The following is a 14,731-nucleotide window of genomic DNA, read 5'->3' as shown; positions in this document are numbered from 1 at the left end:
CAGTACTATGTATTGAAAGTGTATATTCAGTATAAAGAAAGAATAAATAAATAAATAGATAATCGGAATTTGTTATTATTATGTGTTTTGTTTTAAAAATATTAAGCATTAATAAAAGTATGGCGACGTAATAGTATCGCATTGTCCTTTAACAGGATTATAATTTGAAACAGTTCTTTACGACAGACAGGAAACCATCAACCTTATCAATCAATAAATGAATAAATATATTATTATAATGCATTTGACGGAATGTGGGGTCATCACATTAAGTTGGTCACATGAACATCTGGAACTCTCATTAAGTGCCAGGTATATTTAAATTATTTTTCCTCCTTAAATTTATAGATTATAAGTAAGAACTTTAATATTTCTTTAAATTTTCAGTCTAATCCAGGAAGCAAGCCTTCGTTTTTAGTCCATCCAAAAACCGTCATTAGCCCTCATACTACTGAAGAGGTCAAAGTGATATTCATGCCCAAACATCCTGGCATTTACATAGCTGAAGTTCATGTAGCCTCTAGCCCAGTTGTTGCTGATAGTGAGGCAGCATTGGTGCAGGCATCTGCTCCACAAATAGTGACCATACAAGGTTTGGCTGAGAAGCCTAATATTGAGGTATGTCAATTGACAATTTTACCCACATTGTGTCCTTAATTACCAAGTACACTCTTTAGGCACATTCTGAGACTTCAACAAAGCCAATGCTATTGGTCATTGCAGTGGTGCGCTAGAGCTAGGCCCCATGCAAGCAAGAATTATATCACAAAGTCGGTTAGCTTTAAAGCAGACACCATCTTTCATATCTACACGATTTCTTCCAGCCTTGTAATAGAACTCAGGATGTCAGGACTGAGTATCAGCATGATATAATACTCTTCTCTTCTTTTCTAATAGGTACTGGAATCCGACGAGGGCAGTGTAAACTTTGGCAACGTTAACCAGAACACCTCTGAGTCAAAAAGTATTATGTTGGTGAATCGTGGAAGAGCAACAGTGCCCATAAGAATTTCTCTCATTTCTGTAAGTACGCTGATGATTTCTTTACTACAAGCTCTTAGATGTATGCAGGATTGATCTATCAGCAATATCTTGTGGTTTATTTGCTCACCTACATGCAACTTTTTGTAAATGTTCTGCCAATGAATGAGCCATGTTATTCATGCAGTTTTTTTCCCAGATTACTTCCTAACTTTCATTATCATTTTTTTAATTATTATTGTAAAAGCCTTCCATTATTTCTTGTCATCCTACTTCATTCTATTTTTTTCTCCTGTCCTCTTCCGAATAGACCATATGTGGGCAAAGTGCGACCTGGCAGTTATTTTCTTGTGGCCCATGAAAATAATTGAAAACCCTATGTGTGCAGCCCACCAATCATCTTTGGCTACAAATCCCCTTTTTTTTTATGGTTGGAATAGTATAGCTGAACGCAAGGTGGTATAAAAGCAGTGCATGAAGGATTTTGGAAACATGCTGGAAAAGTTTAGATGTAGCCATCAGTTTTCAATCAGTCAATCAACCAATCAATCAATCAATGGATTTAAATCAAAAATTCACTTTGGCTCGCTGACCCATTTTAATGCCCACCCGGCAATAGACTGTCATGTGGGAGTATTCCTTCACATACAGGCAACTTGACAAATGCTACTCTTCTAATAGCAATCATTTTATTATCCTATTTTGCAGGGTTCTTTGATGCATCATTTAAGCTTTAATGTTGGTGAAAAGTCCATTGCAGGAATGGCAACCCAGCCAGTGCACACAACATTAGCAGGCCACGAGAATCAGGTAGGATCATTGCATACAGAGAACAAAAGTCATAAAACAGTCTGAAATGTTGAAATATAGTAATACTAAGTTGTACGATTTCACTTTTGTGTACTGTACTTAACTGTGGTTGGTATTAACTTTCTGCTATTTAGTATAAATAAACTTTAATTCCAATATATGTATTTTCTTGCTCAATATAGGCTGCTGAACCTCCGTCTGTAGCTGTCTGGGTCCACATCAAATCATCCGGTAAGCTAAGCAGCAGCAGTAGTAGTAGTGGTAATTTAGGCCCCCCTGATGTCATTTCTGGACAGCTGCAAGTGGAGTTTGACACCCCAGAGCAGCATGAATACCTAGCAGTACTACCCATCAAGGGACTTGTTGGAATAGCTAGACTCCATGCACCAAGAAGTTTACAGGTAAGATGTGATATAGGATCTCATAAAAGGAAGTTAAAAGATGTGGGGGTGGGAGGGGCAGTGGGATGTTTGTGGTACACAGTAGTCAATTGTACACAAATTAAACTTTTATGGTATAATGCAGCACTTTCAATTCTTTTTCTTTTTTAGACAAAAACAAAAGAAACCCATTTGTTGATAAATATAATCATAAGATCTAAAAATTCAGCTAAACCATTTTTTATGAATTTTTTTAGGTTTTGGAGTTTGCATCCTCCGTTGGTCAGCACTCTAGTCGTAATCTGCCTTTGAAAAATGCCGGTAACCTCAGGCTAGACATCCATTTGTCTGTTACTAGAGCTAAGGAATTATTCACCATGGTACCAGAGAAACTGTCAATAGAACCAGGGGATGACAGGGACATCTTGGTGAAGTACAGTCCTAAGGAAGCACCCTCAGAGGTAGAAAGGTATGTGATCTGAAAAATAAACCTCAACCTAAGAGGCTTAGCCTTTGGCGACCCACAAAGCTAGCCCCTGAGACCCACAAGGCTGGCACCATGCTGGCCCACAATGCTGGACCCCTAGGAGTTAATAATAATAATATCTCAAATTTATATGGTGCCAATTCCAAACAAGATCATAGGTGCACAAGAATTGCATCTGGTGGTTCTCAAGGCTGGCCTCTGGGGTTCACAAGACTGGCTTCCGGGGATTCTCACGGCTGGCCCCTGGGGGTTTACAAGACTGGCCTCTGGGGACTCACAAGGCTGGCCTTTGGGGTTCACAAGAATTGCCTCTTGAGGCTCACAAGGATGGCGTTTGGAGGTTTAAAAGACTGGCCTCTGGTGGTTCAAAAGACTGGCCCCTGGGGTTCTCAAGACTGGCTTCTGGAGGTTCTCAGAGCTGGACTCTGGGGGTTTACAAGTCTAGCCTTTGAGGACTCACAAATTTGGCCTTTGGGGTTCACAAAGCTGGCCTTTTGGGGCTCTCTGGAGGTTCACAAGACTGGCGTCTGGAGGCTCACAAGACTGGACTCTGGGGCTCACAAAACTGGCCTCTGGGGGTTCACAAGGCTGGTGTTTGGGGTTCACAAGGCTAGCCTCTGGAGGTTCGCAACGCTGGCCTCTGGGGTTCATAAGGCTAGCATTTGGCGGTTCACAAGGCTGGCCTCTGGGGCTCACAAGGCACTGCCTCTGGTGAAAGGGCATCAAAATTATTTTTGCACATAATGTAGTTTAACAATATTCAACACCGTCAATTCCATAGCCAGGATTTCCAAACAGTGCGGGATAATATCAGGGTGGACCCACTTTACACGTGAATTTCAACAATGTGGACCCAACTTACGCAAAAATATGAAAAATCTGGACCCATTTTCTTAAAATTTTACCCATTTTAAGCTACATATGAGAAATCTAGACCCGTTTTTCAAAAAGTGGACCCATTTTATGTATAAAATTACATAATTTGAACCCATTTTTAAAAATGTGGACCCATTCTTTGTGGACCCATTAGAAAAATGGTGTGGAACTGTCCCAACTGGCTACGGCATTTAACACCGTCAACAAGATTCTTGTTTATTTTTGTTTGCAGTGTCCTTATCATCCAAGTTGTACCTGATGGACCACAATACGAGGTGGTTGTAAGAGGAAAAGCAACCCCCTACGCTTCAAAGTCCAAAGCACCATCAACTCCACCTATTCTATGCACTAAACAGTTTGTAGTGTGGGGAGGAGTACCAGTTGGCAGAGCACTCCAGCAGAAGATGGTGCTAAAGAACAACTCAGAGACTCAGCTAATGAAATTGAAATTGTCAATCAGGGGAAATACTCAAGATTTTCAGGTAGGCTCAAATTATTAATCAATCAACCAATCAATCATTTCTACTATCATTTTTAAAAATCCAGTGTGCGAGAGTTTTTAACAGAGAAATCACAGGATTGTTGCTGAGAAAAAAATGTCTTGTAATCTGAAATCTTTTTCAGATTCAATTCGTTCGCCATATTTTATAATATAATTAGTTTCACCAAACAGCATATAAATTCAAATTGTTCAATCAGAAATGAAGTTGAAGATAATATTATAGCAAATTCCTTTGAAAACACCCATTTGAAAAGAAGAATCAAGTAAATGTATGTTAAACAATATTTATTGTAATATGTTGATATTGTAGAACTTTCAATTTACAACAATGTCTACAAACTGCGTTTCAGCTTCAGAGTTCTTTTGGACAGCAAGAAAAACTGACAGACAACCGGCAAGTTCTTCTCAAGCCCTCAGAGGAGTTTCCAGTACACATCCTGTTTGCGCCAACTTCAGAAGGCACCATGCAGGGAACACTAGTCATCAAACCAAACTCTGGCAACACAAAGTTTACAGTAAGCTATTAAATGTTTACTTATCCTCTTTTGATGACTTGTACCTGATGATTTTTCTGGTTGATGCGGTGTTCAACAAAGCCCCGCCCTTTCGATTTTGTCGCTAAGATCACAAAATGACAGGTTTTTGAAAAAGAAAAATGGCTGAGCGTGTATTCATCGTAAATCTGACTTGTGTCTTATGGGACATGTGCCTATTCCTGGCCCCGCCTATTGAATATCAAATTCTGATTGGTCAATTGTGAAGTTAGATTGACACTGGAAGGACCCCACTTTGCATGCAGTGCTACCAATTAATTAGTTTTAAATTTATTATGTCCAGTCTTTGCGAACAAAAACTAATTTCAGATTAATAATGCTGTCTAGATAGTCTCTGTATACAAGACTAAGAAATTAATTTATTTTAAATTAATGAAGTCTAGACTCTACCAACAATGCTAGTGAAAATAATAAAAAATTATGAATGCTGCCCTCGTCTATGCAAACAATGATAAACTAAGAAAAATAATTAATCTTTACAAATTAATATTCCCTGGCCTCTGCAAACAATGCTAAGTAATTGAATTTAAATTATTAATGTCTAGTGTCTGAAAATAATTAGTTAATACATTTTGAATTAATAATGTCTAGTCTCTCTGTAAACAATGCTTAGTAATTAATCAATTTTAATTGATTATTGATACTGGTGCATTATAAGTACAAAATATTAATATTATTTTATATTTTTCGTATGGTTTTATATTATTCATATTTTTTGATATTAATATTTTTGATATTTTTAATATTTTATATTTTTTATTTTCTTATTGTTCATTGTTGCTGCTACTGTGGTTATTTGCTAAAAATATGAATACTAAATGTTGCTGCTACTGTTGTTATTTGCTAAAAATATGAATACTAAATGTTGCTGCTACTGTTGTTATTTGCAAAACTATGAATACTAAATTGAAAATTAAATTGATAATGAATATTGTTAATGGTTATACATTTTTATAGCTCTAAATCTATGCACTTGTTGTCTACTCTCTATAAACAATTCCAAGAAATTTAATTTGACATTAATTATATTGTCTGGGCTTTACCTAATAAGTAAATATTGCTGTCTGATCTCTGCAAACAATGATGACAAATTAATTTATTTTACCTGAGAATAATCAATCTGTTCTCTAAAGCAAGTAATGTCATCAACGCCATCATCATTTATTTTTCCTGTTCATTGTTCTAGTTGGTTGAATGTTCATTTTCCACCATGAGCAAGTTTATAAACAGTGCTAAGAAATTATTTCATTTTGAATGAATAAGGCTGTCTGTTCATTGCAAACAATGTCAAGTAATTAATGTATTTTAAGTATATAATGCTGTCTAGTCTCAACAGACTGTTCTAAGAAATTATTGATTTAATATTAATAATTATCTCTGGTCTCTGTAGACAGAACTACAATATTGGTTTGATTTATATTTAAAGGAATATTGTTGATTAGTCTGCAAACACTGCTAAGAAATAGATTAATTTTAATTGAGCATATTTCTTTCTAGTTCTAAACATTACCATGATCTATTTTTTTCCTTCTACTTTTTGCAGTTGATTAAGTGCCAAGGGTCATTTTCACCATAGGTGACAATCATGTTTAATTTCACATTTCTCTTTGTATGAAAGACTATGAAAATAATTAACTTTAAATGAATAATATTGTCTACTCGCTGTAAATTGTTTATTTTGTATAAAAACAATGCCTAGAAATTAATTACTTTAAAATGAATGATGGTGTTCAATCTCTGCAGATGGTGCTTAGACATTAATATATTTTAAATTAATAATTTTGTTTAGTCCCTGCAAACAATTCCAAGACATTATTTAAAAAAAAAATAATATTGCTGTTTAGTCTCTGTAATAAACAATGTCAAGAAATTAATTTATTTTATGTAAATATTACTGTCTAGCCTCTGGATCCAGTATACTGGATATTCCTGGGCCTGTTTAGGCAGTGTGAATAGTCTGTAAATCAATTAAAATTGGAATTGCATTAAGCTCTGTCTAGACTATCAAATTGTCTTTGAGAGATAACTGCTGTATGCCCATATATAGTCATGATGTGCCTATATATGGTCATGATGTGCCTATATATGGTCATGATGTGATGTCATCATGACCATATTTAGGCATGTCACATGTTTTTGTCAAAGGTCATTTGATGGACTGGACAGGGCTGTAAGATTTGTCCACTCTATCAAATGTTATGTGACAAATAACTGATATGCCCATATTTGGATGTAATATGACATAATCTTGACCATATATGGAAGTGTAGACTGAGCTTAATTTGATCTATTCAAATGTGCTGTTAAATATTTTCTTTATTCAAATCAGACAGTAAAAATTGTTATGTGAATAATGATGTGTAATATCTGCAATGATATACACTGTATAAGAAATTAATATATTTTTAGGGAAGATAATTGAGGATGCTTGATATCTTATAGGTGCCATTGTCTGGGTATGGTGGCGTGAGTAGTATAATTTTGAATGGCCTCACACATGTTGGTGATACATACTTGTCAAATATAATGAATGTGACTGCTGGGAAGATTAGAACCCTGTCATTTGAAGCCCTGAACACAGGTTCAAGGGCAGCTTTTGTTAAGATCATCCCATTTGCTGGTAAGTTCTACATCTTACATAAAAAAAATAGTTATCCAGAAGTATAAAAAGTGATTTTGATTTAATTTGATTTATTCAGTTCCACAAATAACATTACATAAAATGAGCAAGCATAAAAATTACAAATACAAGTACAAGTTATTATTTACATCATTTACTATGAAAAATATTTTTATACAAAGACACCTTTTAAGATTATTAATATTTAAAAAATTCAAACCAGGGAACAACAACCTGTAAGCGTAATCATTTACTGTTGGACCACTTTGCTCCCATATACCATAGGGAATAGATATATTTTATTTAATTTTTGTATTATGGAACGTATTGTTTAGAAATTATTTATTTATTTATTTTTTTTTTTGCAGATCTGAAAGCAAGTGAAAAGCTAGAATCAAAGAGAATCAGCATCAAACCAAACGAGTTTATTTTGCAAAAAGAAAAACTCCAGAAAATTACTTTGACGTTACATTTAACTAAAACGGACGAAGTTCTGTGCTGTCAGCAATCACATCTATTGTGTGCAGTTGGTATTTTCTATGGAGATGAGATCACAAGACACCAGTTTCGACGGTAGTCCATTTTAATATGCTGATATAATATGTTAGATTTATATAGCTCCCTGGGAGTGTATTCCATAAAGTTGCAGCAGCTAAATCAGTGCATTTTGGCATTTAACCCTACAAGGTACACATTTACTCCTGGGTAGAGAGATGCAATGCAGATAAAGTGTCTTGCCCAAGGACACAAGTGAAATGCACAGCGAGGGATTGCAACCCCAACCTCGAGGTTGGGAAACCAAACCGTTCCCACTGCGACAAACCACTTCTATCCATATCCACCTATGAATGAGTATACTCTTAGTGGCATTGAAGAGATGAGTGTACTCGTCGTTTTATTTATTTATATTGTTTATTTCAACAACGTTTAACTACGTTTAGACAAGCACCAGCTTTGTTTAGATGTGGGTGTGCTCCTATTTACATTGAAACAGGCAGATATAATAATATCCCTACGGATGAACGAATGTGCCCTTTATGTAATAATGGTATCGAGGACGAATTTCACTGTTTTATGATTTGTATGCATTATGATTCTCTAAGAAAGGTGTTATATTCCAAATTAACTAACACACATCCGACATTCATTTCATTATCTGATACTTATAAGTTTATCTTCTTGATGTCCAATGGTGACCGCTGTTATTTAGTTGCTAAATATGCCCACAGTATTCTAGAATCTCGTTGCATGGGGGGTGGGGGTTAGGAGTACACTTGTGTTGGCAGGTGTTGGGGGACTAGTAGACAGAGAAAATTAAATATAGTATTGCATATAAGTTCTTTGTCTTATTTTAAGCAGAATTGTAAGAAGTGAGGGAAAATATGAAATATATTTGTATTGGAGTTGAACGTACAGTCATAAAATATGAAGGCAAGCTCTTTAACCACAATGCCATGACGAATTTCCTTCAATTATTTCTTACAGCGCTCAGAAAACAGGAACCGCAAAAAAAGTCGTATTGTCCAGCAGTAACCCACTGAAGGATGTTGTGTTTGATAAACCGTTCTTCAACGAGGAAAACATAGACGAAAAGTGCAATCTACCACCAACACCAAATGACAGCCAGCTGTTCTATTCATGTATGTCGCGATTAATGGTGTCCCTGATTGGCGCGTCAAAAGAAGCCGATGAGAGTATTCAATACGAAGGAGACTGGAACCTGAAACAGACATCAGAATTTGATAACCAAATGCAAACTTTACCCAGGAGTAAAGATACTGGCAAAGAAAGGTACATTTTTTTCCCCTAAATATCTTCTATATATAAATGTTACTTATTATTTTACATAGAGCATCTCAGGAGTGGATCCAGGGGGGTGGGGCCTCAAGTATTAGGGGCCCCCCCCCAAAAAAAAAGAAGAAAAAAAAAGAAAAGGAGAAAGAAAGGAGTATGGTGCTCCAAAATAAGATTTGAATTCCATGTACCAAGTGGTCAAGCCTTTCTTAACCATTTCTTGTTTAAATTTTATTTTTTTAAAAATCTGTTTATTTTTTTATCATAGGATTAGGCTGACATCAAATTCTCCACCAAATAAGGAAACACCTGCACCACCCTCTTCCCACAATGCAATATTGTCTTCAGTCATCTCGTCCAATAGTGACTCAGGTCCCTGGAGCATTCAGCCAGAACAGCTGGTGTTACACGCGCAATCCCATACTGTCAGCAAGGGACGGGTTCAAGTCATCAACTACACAGACAGATCGCTCAGGTATGTACCCTTTAATACGGTTTTGTGTGATTACTTTTTTCATAATATTAAATTGTTAATCTAATCTTGCTTTTACTTCTATTTTTAGCTTTGAGTTGACTTGGCCTGGACACTGCTTAACCGTAACACCTCAGACTGGGGTAGTGGAACCTCGTAGCCAGATCTTGGTGTTGGTTAGCCCAAGCCCTGCTCTAGCTTCCAGGGGCGTTCAGCTGCCTTGGGGTGGAAGTGTGTATATTAAGTGTGATGGAATCTTAAAGGCAAGTAGTTATATATTTCTTTTGATTATTATGTATACAAACAAAAGTAAACTGCCCAGTAATTGTATACCTCCCTCAACACTATAAAGATTTATGTAGCAGATAACTGATCTTCCAATATATAGGTGCAATATGACATTAGTATGCCCATATATGGGTATGATGTGATGTCACTATGCCAATATGTGGATGTGATATGAAATCATATTGCTCATGTATGAATGTATTATGACATCAAATGCCCATACATGCTGGACATACTCTTTTTTTTTGTTTTATGTGACAAACCCAACAAACAATGTTTGATAGTGTATGCCTCTTTTAGTCATAAATCATAATATCATATACAGTACAGTAATCTCCCAATTACGAACCTCCCAATTACAAAATCTCGATTTTACAAACCCAATTTGCGACGATAACGACGATATCCTCAAAAGTAATATAAAATGTTATATCAGCTAAGAAAGAAAACATTTAAACCAATAAAGTAACATAAAACTAAGTTTAAAGCAAGAAATATCAATCGTTTTCAGCCAAAATATATTACATTTGAGCTGTGCGTGCTTGTTCAGGTATACTGTTCAGTAAATCTCACTTTTTGTTCATTTGGGGTGCTATTCGCATGGCTTTGCGATTTTTATGAAAAGAATAATAACACTAGTTTTGACCATTATTTGGTCATGTTTTCATTCGGAAATCACTTCAAATGAAAATTTAATAGTGAGCACAGGTAATTTTGGCTTCTGAAAGGTATTATTTTGTTGCAGAAAACAGTTAAATCCAAGTCATTTTTCATGACAAAACTTTGCTCCCATGGTGAAGCTTAGGCCCAATACTTTGTAGCATAGTCCTAGGGCTACCCTTTATCACACTGAGATGCTATGAAAATTCGAACTCTCTGAATTACAAATTTTTTCAATTATGAACTCTGTTCGGACAGAGGGGTACGTAATTGGGAGATGTTACTGTAGATCAGACAAAATATTTTCAGCCCGCTTCAAATTGAGATAATGATAAATTGTTATAATTACAGGAACAAAAGTAAATGAACCTTGTCTGTCTACATCCTAGTCACAAGTCTAGAGTCAAGATAAATATTTATTCGGAAGCTGTATATTACTCATATACTATGTAATAGGATACTGTTAAAAAAATTTTTCAGAAAAAAAATCTGGAGTCATATTCTTGATTCTTATCTAATATTTAATTTCAGATATTGAATCCTGCCATAAATCGTAGACATAGATCCTTTAGCATTTATCTAGATGTGATGTTTTTCTATTCATTTAATTGCATTTGCACAAAAAAGAAAAATAAGGGGATATTGTATAATTATAATAACCTACATTCTTCTGAGGGGTTGTCAGTGTAAATATTCTCCAACCCATAATCATCTGTCTCAGACTGTTGTAAAAGTAAATATCCTGATTTTTAAAAATCTTTTCATTGGCTGTGATGCAGATAGACGCACCCACTTAAATGAATTCACCTTCAGCAATGAGATGATCTGCTTTGTTGTTAATCTTTTTGCAAAGGCCTTTGCAGGACTTGGTTAGCTAATAATATATCATTTAAATCTTTGATTGCCTAGAGGGTACTGCAAAAATTTTACTTGATTTACAAATGTTATGTAGACATGTAACAAGGGCAATAATCATGTGTCAGTGGTCAAGAATCACTTAGTAATGGGCAGTAATCATGTGGCAACCGTTAATATTGTACCATTGTGAAAATTTATTGCTGATTTAGTGAGTAGAAAATTGAAAGTAAAATGATGATGTCATTATTGATTTATACATGATATATGATATCATATGGTTGCCTTCAGACATTTCTGATCATATAAATTATATCATAGCTACTAAAAATTAATGCTCTTATAGTTGATCAGACGTGTCTCATCAAAGATTGTCTGCTGAGTCTATGATAAGAAAAAAAATATATTAGTCTATGCCTGGCTTAGCTGTGATTGCTAACAGTTAAAATGTATTGAATGCATAGAGGCAATAACAGTATGTGAGAAGGTATTATAAATACATGACATCCTTGAAGTAGGTTACGTAAGAAATCATTCACCGCTGAATCCAGTCTGTCGCATATACTCATTAATTTTAATCTCACAAAATCTATTGCGTTTAATTTGATGTTATCTGCCTAAGTCATATATATAATGAATAATTTTGATTAAATGTTGGTGGAGTCTGTCTAGGGAATATGATTCATATCGATAGGAAAACATGAGCGCTCATGTGTAAACATGTTGCAGACTAACAAATGAGTGTTGCACGATGTTGTAATAACTTATGTGAGAAAACAGACCATGAAGCGGAAAGGATGTAGAGAAAGAACAGATTGCGATTTAACAAAAGAGAAAACCTTGATAGGTCATCCGAACAGCTCTCTCGTTATACTCTGTCAGAACCAAACTCAAGAATCTGTACATTTCTTTCACCAGTAATATGTAGCAGCAAGTGTTATGTTTGTGTTGCTTCTTTTCTGTTTTATTCTTTTAAAATCTTTTCTTTTTTAATGATTGTTAAGACTTCTGAAAGCATTCTTTAAGTACTGTTTCACTAAATTCCAACAAGTATAATATAATAATGATAATGATAATATTACTACTACTACTACTACTACTACTACTACTAATAATAATAATAATAATAATTTAAGTCTTATATAATGTTGCTTCTTGATATAATCTTTTCTGTTTTATTCTTTTAAAATCTTTTCTTTTTTAATGATTGTTAAGACTTCTGAAAGTATTCTTTAAATACTGTTTCACTAAATTCCAACAAGTATAATATAATAATGATAATGATAATATTACTACTACTACTACTACTACTACTAATAATAATAATAATAATAATAATAATAATAATAATTATATAATGTTGCATAATTCAAGAAAGTTGCCTCTATAGGCTTTACATACAAAAAGAAACATAACCATGAAATATCCTATTACTACAAAGAAAACTAATAAAGAAAATGGCATAAAAAGCAGGAGAATCATTTTCACTGCTCTGTTCTCCATCAATTTGAAGCCCTAGAAGTAATAGGGGCTCACTGGAACAGTACTCACAGGAGCTCTTGATAAAATGATATCTACCTAGCCTATATATTTCAAATTACATAAATTATGGAGGTATATTATGTAATGAAGAATTATAATTTCTTAATGATCTGTAAACTTGAAGCCTTAGTATGAGGCATTGGCTAAGAAATTGTTTTTGTATAGAACAAAACCATAATTTTCAGAGATTGAACTCTGGACTTGTAGATTAAAAGGCAAGCACTCTGCGTATAATGCCATAGCACTAACTTAATTTTTTTTTGCTCTGTTCTTCAGAATCAATCAATGTTTTGCATTTTGAAACATAATTTTTGCAACCTTTTTAGTGGAGCTGATTATCTGGCACCCTTTTTGTGGAGTGGATTTTTATTGTAAAAATGATTTTGTTAACATTCTATTGGACATGGAAACATCCAGATGCAGAATGAACCTAAAGTTAACTCGACAGATCTGTTGCACATGCATGGAGTGGAGGTGGAGTTGAATGGCTTAGTGGTTAAGATGCTTTCCTTCTAATCCCAGGGTCCTAGGTTCAACTCCTGTCACAGAAGGACTTTTTCTCACAACTAAAATAACTCCATCCCCTATGCTAAAATAAGAGAATAGTTTTAAAAAGCATCGTTCCACCTTTTAAGTGGCATGTGTACTAGAAATACATGTGGCAATGGGAAGGAAATATATAAAAATTGTAGGTCTACCACAATACTGAATTTCATTGTTTTTTTGTTTTTTTTTCTTGCAGGAGATAAAAGTTCAAATCAGGGAAGACATGGCATTAGACACATCCATTTATCCATCAGCTGGACATCTACAGTCACTTAACAACCAACCGTCCACCCCCGCAGAGACAATAGGAGTGCCCAAGCTTCCTGTAACACAACAGATTATAGTTAAATCCAGGACAGTGTCTTTTGAGGAAACGAGGGTGGGGAATGTCGCAGGTAAAGTTTGATTAAAATCTAGTATGTTTTTGTGGTTGTATTAATTTTACATATAATACAGTACTACTTTAATTCAGATTTTTTTTTTTATTGTATCAAGTTGCCTATCAAATTGATAAGATTAATTGTTACATTTTTAATTCAATTTAAAATTGAAATTAATTACAATATCAATTATTGTTGCAGATAAACATACAAGGAATCTAGAATGCTTTTTTTTAAATCAACATTTTACATAATTTAATTTGATATTTACTGGTTTGCTTTTTTGTACTGTGATATTATAAAATTGCCAATTAACTTACAAGATAAAACAATAAGTTTATGATGTATGAAAATATATAGATGCATATACTGTACAGAATAAAAATAAGCAAACAGAAAAGAATGCTATGGTGATGTGGATGCCTTAAATGAATTCTTAATTAGTTGAAGACATCTGGAGATTTCATTATTGATGGCAGACACAGGCAGGGGCTTCAGAGCTCCCTGTTCATGCCACTTGTCACTGGAGAGGTTGGCCAAGGAAGACATGGAATGAGGTGGTGTGAGGTAATCATAAAGCTGGTTCCAGATAGACTAGTGGAGTAATGCTATTATGTGAACTCTTTTAAATACATGCCACCATGGAGCAGTAAATAAAAAATATGATGAAACCCAAAATATAAATAGTCAAAAAAACCACAGAAAACCCCAAAACTCAATTAAAGTGTTGAACAAAGTACTATAAATAATAAAAGATATAAAATGCATACTTTACATTGCTTTGCAGAAGCAACAGTTGAATTTAAAAGCATGACAACTGAAGTGCTACGGTGGTGTTTATCATCATTCGCACCAGCGTATGTGAAGCAAGATGGCGGGGAGGTGTTCCGTGCTACGTATTCTGCCTTTCGATTTGCCAAACAATCGGGGTCCATTCTGTCTGGACAAGAATTTAAGGTGACTAACCTCTCAGCAACTTAACTT

The 14,731-nt window shown here is 34.7% G+C and overlaps 1 protein-coding gene across 1 annotated transcript in view; it reads left to right on the top strand.

Annotated features, from left to right (window-relative positions):
* Nucleotides 1–14,731, top strand: part of LOC117117402 (centrosomal protein of 192 kDa-like) — a gene marked incomplete in the record, with an annotated part of 34,735 nt that overhangs the window by 16,322 nt on the left and 3,682 nt on the right. The window contains 14 exon segments of the mRNA XM_033261712.1: nucleotides 388–618; nucleotides 898–1,023; nucleotides 1,690–1,791; nucleotides 1,974–2,192; nucleotides 2,429–2,640; nucleotides 3,767–4,016; nucleotides 4,387–4,551; nucleotides 7,033–7,210; nucleotides 7,579–7,783; nucleotides 8,696–9,001; nucleotides 9,273–9,479; nucleotides 9,568–9,739; nucleotides 13,564–13,762; nucleotides 14,535–14,704. Of these exon segments, the coding sequence (XP_033117603.1) occupies nucleotides 388–618; nucleotides 898–1,023; nucleotides 1,690–1,791; nucleotides 1,974–2,192; nucleotides 2,429–2,640; nucleotides 3,767–4,016; nucleotides 4,387–4,551; nucleotides 7,033–7,210; nucleotides 7,579–7,783; nucleotides 8,696–9,001; nucleotides 9,273–9,479; nucleotides 9,568–9,739; nucleotides 13,564–13,762; nucleotides 14,535–14,704 (2,742 nt within the window).

This window comes from Anneissia japonica, unplaced genomic scaffold (assembly GCF_011630105.1).
Source record: "Anneissia japonica isolate Jap-2015-1 unplaced genomic scaffold, ASM1163010v1 scaffold1509_len713820_cov188, whole genome shotgun sequence".
NCBI lineage: Eukaryota > Metazoa > Echinodermata > Crinoidea > Comatulida > Comatulidae > Anneissia > Anneissia japonica.
The sequence above is the reverse complement of the archived record's forward strand: the minus strand, read 5'-3'. Positions and strand labels throughout refer to the sequence as shown.